Consider the following 7,472-nt stretch of genomic DNA (forward strand, 5'->3'; position numbering starts at 1 on the left):
GGCAGGAAACAATTCTTTTTTAAGAATGCATAGTCTTTTATAACTAAGTTGTCTTAAAATATGCATCAAGTCAACTCAAGGTAGAAGAGTAAACAATATGAGTTGACCAAATTTGATTTTAATGTTTAAATTAATAAGAGGCAAGTTGGTTTTGAGTATAAGGTATGCCCATATTGCTTAATTTATCCTAGAATGATATATGGTTTGATTTAGATAACAAATGACAACAAAAAATACATAAAATGAATGCATATATAAAATGAAAATGATAGAATTAGATATTTAAAAATATCTATGTATATACATAAAAATTTAAAAAACAAAAAAACAAAATCTTCAAACATTTACCATTATATATATTAAGACATCACCTTAAAATCTTAAAAAACTTAAATAGAAAATAATATGACTATAGAAAGTTCACTATTCCAATATTAATAACCTTGGCATGTTGTGTAACCACTTTATTATAAGTTTCTAGATATCTGTAGCTTTAGTAAACTCCATCTGCATCACCTTGAAATGGGATTTTGTTTCAGTTGCACTGTAATGCATTAGCAATTTGTATAAGCACCTCAGCAAGACGAAGAGGTTTGGAGAAGAATACGGTATGAGCAGATCCTTCAATTTCGTATATCATTTGTGGAGGATTGTCTGCAATCATCTTTCTCTGGAACGCTTCCACAAGATACTTATCGTCCTTCGCCACAACGTATATTCTTCTAACACTTCCATAGTTTTTAGCTGTATACAAAAGAGGTTCTTGCCATATTGGAAATTTCTTTTCCAACGATTCCCACAACGTCAGATCCTGCATTCAGTGCCATATTAAAATACCCATCAATTGAAATTTCATAATAACTCAATAAATTACCTCGTTAACCAATAACTCGATTCTATATTTGTTATTTGCAACCAAACTGTCTATTTTCTCAAATGATTTACCCAAGAAGGACTGTTCTGCAATAGAAACTCTCGTGCAAACTGGGTGCCAAACTTGACGGATGTTGCAGGATTCTCCTTCCCATTTGCATAGTAAAATGTGGAGTCTCCGAAGTTTCCAACTATGGATTCGACCTATTGTATTAGTTGCATTTAGAGAACTGTCATTGCAAGTTTAAGATTATTGGTGGTGCAGCAATAAGTAAAGAGAGGGAATTCTTTAAACCTCATTCATCATATCAGAGAGAGTTGTTCCGCTGAGGGGCATGAAGGCAGTAACAATTTTATCTGGAAAATGCTCCATCGTAAAGCTCAAATTGAAGCCACCAGCACTGTGGCCAACGAATATAACCTGATCAGACATATAGCTACAAATTACTTGGCATACTTGGTATTGATGAAATTTTAACTTGTATAATTAACTAAAATGTGAGATTGCTTCGATTGGAAGTTGCAAAAGTGAGATCTTCTAGATTTTTCTAGAAAACTATTCAATAGAAAACTTAGATTTTCGATTAAAACAATAGAATTGTACAATCTTTTAGCAAATGCAAATTTCTTTTTGTAGGTTAAAAATATAGCAATGAGAATTGTGAGAAATGTTTGGAGGTTTTGGTTCAATTAGAGTTTGTGTCTTTTACTCTCTTTATGGAGAATAATACCTTTGACACATGAAAGTCTTTAATCTTTTATATTTATTGCAAGTTTATTTGTCTAATATTTTTTTGTTGTTTCAAATGGCTTCAGCTTAACAATTCATGATGATGTTGATAATTTGGTGGCTTTGCACTGCTCTCTGAAAAAAAAACCTTGAAAGTTTCTCATATGCTATGCGCTCTAATTCTCTAATAGATGTGGTTTTACAAAACCCTGATTTTGATAATGCATGCAAGTGACTAGAGCATTTTACTTTGATAGGGTATCCTTTTGGGAGAACTCACAAAAGAATGTTTTGTAACTAGGCTAACAAGTCCCGAACCTTGCATGGCATATGACTTGACACTATCTAAAACCTCATTGAAGGGCTTTTTCTTTTCTGATTTGCAAATGCCATTCTCAATCATGGCTTATGGTATGTTCTGGCATCATTTTGTCTTTCAATTGTGATTGTGAGATTTGGCTATCTCGGAATAGAAGACACTTCATTTCCTAGTTTGGTTTGAGTTCCCATGTTTATCCCTTCCTTGCTAAATTTTTTTAACCACTATAAGTAATTCCATTGGGAACATCATTTACATTGATCCTAATACATCTAGAGAGATGTGTTTTGTCAAGATCAATTTATCCATGGATTTGAAAGAATCTATGGACAATCATATTAGACATCTTCATCACAACTAGTGTGATATACATTAATTTACCCAATACTTGTTTCAAATTCTATTCCTTTAAGTAAATGATTTAAATTTTATTTTTGGCAGCCCCTAGGTCCAATTGCCTCTTGGTTTGCTAATATTTCCCGATCTGTTAAAGTTCCTTCCTCATTAAAATTTTTAAAAATAGTGGTGAATAAAGCCTCATATTGGGCAAATTGAATTTTTTGAGTGTGTTTTTCAAGAACACACATGTAGCATCATAAAATTGCAACCCTTCCAATTTTTGACCACATTTGGGTCTTTGCATTAATGGACAAATCCCTAAGCCTAATTGGAGACCCAAAACATGCTCATGCCATCAATAACTTGCATTTTCAATCATTCTACATTGCCTTTTGCTACTACCTATCCTAAATCAGGGTAGGACAGGGGTGTGGCGCACCTGTCCATGCCCCTTTCCTCTTAGGACAGGGGCATGGCGCCCTTGTCCTAGTCCTATTTTGGGCTTGTCAATTGTTAAGCAAGAAAAGTTTCTCTATGTTGTTCTAAGATGGGAAATTACCTAAATACCCCTAATTGGCAAGTATATAAGGAGCACTTCCCCTTCTATTTGCATAAGCGATAGTAGGGTGAACAAGTGAGAGGTCTCCATTATCGTTATCAAGCATTCAAGCATTGAGCATTTCAAGTCTTCTTTGAAGGCTAGGTGTTGCATTCAAGATAAGGATTCAACCATTGAAGAGGATATTTCTACCAACATTCCAAATATCCTATTTCACATATCTTCTCAAAAAAATTCATTTACAAAGGTATCAATGTTTCAATTACATCCCATCCTTGAGGTTGATTTACTTCAGACATTTACTTTCATTTGCTTGCAGCATTTTTCAACCACTTGGTTAATTCCAAAACGGGGTTTGACCCAAAGGCGAACTCCCAATGGCAAAAAAATTTCCCTGTCTTTTTTGTGTAAAGATTGCAAGTGCACGACTGTAATTGTAGGTTTGCCTTAATTTTCAGAGACGGAAAAACTTTTTTTAGTGTGTGGATTTTTCAAAGGAACATGTGCAACTTACACACGGTCCCTGCAACTTTTTCTCAGATTTGTAGGGAAGCTTCGTCTTGACATTCGACTGCTAATTTCAGGTGCACAGCTTCATCTCACATCTCTATCTCAACATATAATCATTTCTTTGTCATTTCTACACTTAGTCTCAGTTTACTTAATTCAACTAGTCTATTATAAAAGAGGGTTAATTTATGTTCCTAATACCTTCCAAATTCACTGCAATTCACTTAGTATTCAATTTCTTACAATTGGGAATTGGATCTAGTGAATTCAACCCCTCTTTTAAAAGTAATGTGTGAAAAATTGAAGGGAATCCTTTGTGAAACTTTTATCCCTCTTTTGAGGGGAGTAAAGCTTTCCACTTGATCTCCCCTCATTATTTTTCACCACATTACGACAACATTGATGGAAAGAGGAAAAGGTTTGAAGTAAATAGTTGTAAGTGTTTTTGATGAGTTATAGAGAAGATCCTAAAAAGACGTTTAGCTTGTATGATTTTAAAACAAAATATTTCTTTATTAATAAGGATAAAAAGTTACTAAAGTTTCCAAAATTATAGCCAATTTTTTTCTCTATAATAAATTCCTCAAATTTGTAGATATTAAATTATAGTAAAATGAATAATATATTTATGAAACTAAGTTGTGCACTACTACAAATGTAGACAACACCACTAAAATTGAAGCAACTAATGGTTCTGATAATATATTTTTTATGTATAGTGGTGAAGAAGAAGTTTTTTTTTCTAGATAGAATATAAGGATTATTTAAGATATATATATGCATGAGTCAAAATCCTAAGGAAGGAATGAGAGAGCTCTTGAGATGAAAGTATTTTATATTAATGATCTATTTTATATGAATGAACTAGAGGGGAGAACTAATTAGAGAAAAACATGAAACAAGACTATGACAAATTGATGAACAATAGAATGTGGAAACTTTTTCCCTCTAAAAAATGTACAAAAGTTGCTTTATACAAAATAAAATAAAGCACAATGTTGTAAAAGAAATAATAAAAAACTGGTTGCTAATGGTTTCAATCAAAGAGAGGGCATCAAAAAATGGTGTTGAAAGTTAGGACCATGAATAACCATAAAGAGAACTTGTGTGTATGTAAATCTAGTATTAAGGAGTGATATCTATGTCATAAATTCATGTGTAAGATTAAGTGTGTGTGTGAGAGAGAGAGAGAACTTAGATTGATTATATGATCAAGGATCTATAGGTGTGAATCAATGAGTGTTAATGTGGGAGGCATTAGTCTCAACAAAAAGAATAATACATTATATAATAAACCATCATATAAACGAGTTAAAGGGATACACCTGAACAAAAGAGCCATGTACAGGTTGAAGAGTGAGAAAGAAAGAAGTTTTAGAATGAGAACTATTATATAGCTTAGGAGATGTAGGTGTTTTCTATGAGAGCATGAATAGGGAAAGCACGGACCCCTAAATGTGAAAGAAGAATGTTCTAAACAGTAAAATATGTCATTTGTGTTTCTTATTTCATAGTATCCAATATATGTGTTTTGGTGTATGTGAGGTAGGTCTCCATTACTCTATATAATTATTTTAGGTGACTTGTAGTATTAGTGAGTGGACTATCTTAGATTATTAGTCCTTATAATTTAACGTAAAGTTGAAGGGGAACACTTGTTCACTTCCACATAGCTAGACATCAATGCTTTGATGATCACAACTAGGAGTGATAGCTTGCATAACTCTTTTCTAATATATTGCTAGTAATTTGTATGATGGGAATCAAAGTTCCATATAAGTTACAAACATTCAAGTTTTCCATACGTTGATATTCATTACATTGGAGATCTTGTTTAGACATACATTGTAAATCAAGTGAACAACAAACATCTAATAACAGAATTTTATAATTGTGAGCATGCTTAACATACTAAAGATCAATACTAAAAGGGTCCCCCTCTTCTTTCTACCTTATGCCTTATGTATATTGATCTAGGCAATCTTTAGAAATGATTCAAATGAAAAAGTAAGATTGTCTAGATTGGATTTTGGGAAAAGTAAAATGATGCCCAATAAAACATTTCAGATTTTCAAAATCAAATAATAAGATTGCGAACCCGTTCTACATATATATCGTGACCAATAAACTGGCATTTGAAATGGAGATACTCTCCACCACAACGCAGTACTGATTGTTTAATGAAGACCTTAATTCTAAGTGTATATTGATCACACGGCTCTTAAAGCATACCTTAGCTTGAGAAGGAAGAGCTGTAAAGAAGTCTGTAAGAGGTTGATTGTACTCTTGTAAAGATGAAATGTGGTCAGCATCACTATGATCGATACCTGCGCTTGCCATGTCAATGGAAGACACAGTGTGACCCGCTTTCACAAGAAGATCTGCAACTTTGTACCAACACCATGCACCAAGGGTTGCTCCATGCACCATCACAAAGTGACAAATTCTTGCCTCCATACTCCTCTATTCACTATTCTGTTTCCTGTAAACCAACAGCAGCCTATGAGTTAAGAAATGGAAGATAAAGACCCATATTTGAAGGCGGCATTTTACTTTACGTGTGAGTATCATTATACTATTCAGATTACATTATGATATTAACTAAGATTTTGCATATTTTAGATTAAGATGGCTGAAATAGCAACAAGTTTGTACACTGTGGTGTAATCCTTATGTGGAAAGTTTTATCTGCAATATTTCATACTAAATTTTAACTAAAATTTAGAATTAGTTAGTGAATAAGAGAAAAAAAAAAATTCCTAACAGATTCACTGCTTCTGTTGTGGTGACATCTGTATGATCTATTTTGCTTATTTTTACTTTTGGTTAAACGTATTATTTGCCTTATAATAATGATACATTTATTTTTATAGTAATTAGGTCTAGATATCTTTCAACAAAACCAAAAACCATTCACAAGGGACCACTAAAATTTTAGTGATTATGCTCTCTCTTGATAATAATTTCCTAGACTCAAAATTTGATCATCTAGAATTTCTTCTAGATTTAATTAAGAAAATTCAAGTACAACCAGGTGCAAAAAAATATTCAAAATATAGTAAGATAGTATACCCAAGTTCCAAAAAGGATTTCTAGTCCTTCTACACTGCATTTTTATTTAAAATATCCAACAACACTTCTAATTCTCATAGTATCTAGTAGTATTGCCATCATACACTAATGTAGAGATTATACAATTTGCAGTATTAGAATATTTTGAACAATCGAAAATATTATCCACTCTAGAGGTTTTCAACTGCTAGTAGAGAGATTACACCTTAATTGTACCTTATTGATTAAATTCTTTTTGATTGAAATAAGAAAATATTACAAAACTTCTCTTAAAGCATAAATAGTCAACAAATACTTGAAAAAGTTGTCATGACTATAAAGATACAACCAAGCTTATAGCGAAATAAAACCAATTAAATTGTATATTTTTGCACTATAGTTTGTAGGAGGAAGAGGCTATTTCTTATTATAGTTGTAGTAGTTGTATATCATTTAATTTTTATTTATCGATTGCAATTTCCTCCACTGTTCTTAACTCACCCCTCTCAACTTTTCTCCCAATGAAGCTTCCATCAATTAAACACTAAAATTGTTGTTGACTACCAGAAATAGAGCCTGTGACCAGTCAATCTTAACAAGTCCTCCTTGATTTCCCTAGTTGTCTCCATTCCATAATTGGAATAGACTCTCATGGCTTATATACTAGATATGCGACATAGTTGTCTTACGATTGTTGAATGCTCAGATTAGCTCATTGTCCTCCATGAATTAGAACGATATCTTTTCTACTACTAACATAATCCAAGAAAAATAAAAAATTAGTAATTCTTGAAGCTAAATATGTATCCGGAGAAGATGCCAAACTAATTTGAGGAGAACTAGGCATTATTTTTATTTAAAATTGTGAGTGAAGACATAAATTGCTTGCTAGTAAAGATCATCACTAGAAAAGCTCTTCTTCTATAGGAAAAAAGATATGCTTAGTATTTGGATGTACAAATAGGAGCAAATTGTTATATTATCAATCTAAAGGGATGTAATAGAATGAAGAATGCAACTTAGAATCAATTTTTTCATATATTTTTTATTACGATTAGCTGACATCAGTTAGATATCAAGTTATGCACAAG

General features: G+C 32.3%; 1 protein-coding gene across 1 annotated transcript; it reads right to left on the reverse strand.

The window, feature by feature from the left end:
* Positions 1-535: 535 nt before the first annotated feature.
* On the reverse strand, positions 536-5,787 carry LOC131053682 (methyl jasmonate esterase 1-like). Its single transcript, XM_057988285.2, has 4 exons — positions 5,563-5,787; positions 1,169-1,294; positions 946-1,077; positions 536-811 (listed from the first exon to the last, which is right to left on the reverse strand). The coding sequence occupies exons 1-4, from the start codon at positions 5,785-5,787 to the stop codon at positions 536-538; spliced, it is 759 nt and encodes a 252-aa protein (XP_057844268.2).
* Positions 5,788-7,472: the final 1,685 nt, after the last annotated feature.

The sequence above is a fragment of the Cryptomeria japonica genome, chromosome 1 (genome assembly GCF_030272615.1).
Source record: "Cryptomeria japonica chromosome 1, Sugi_1.0, whole genome shotgun sequence".
In the NCBI taxonomy this organism is placed as follows: Eukaryota; Viridiplantae; Streptophyta; class Pinopsida; order Cupressales; family Cupressaceae; genus Cryptomeria; species Cryptomeria japonica.

What these genes read in the sequence shown, in the direction of transcription:
- LOC131053682 (XM_057988285.2), bottom strand. Translation starts at nt 5,787, where the DNA reads ATGGAGGCAAGAATTTGTCACTTTGTGATGGTGCATGGAGCAACCCTT. An exon ending in CTCTTCCTTCTCAAGCTAAG is followed by an intron (nt 1,295 to 5,562) that starts GTATGCTTTAAG and finishes ATGTCTGATCAG; the next exon opens with GTTATATTCGTTGGCCACAG. An exon ending in TGCAGAACAGTCCTTCTTGG is followed by an intron (nt 812 to 945) that starts GTAAATCATTTG and finishes CACTGAATGCAG; the next exon opens with GATCTGACGTTGTGGGAATC.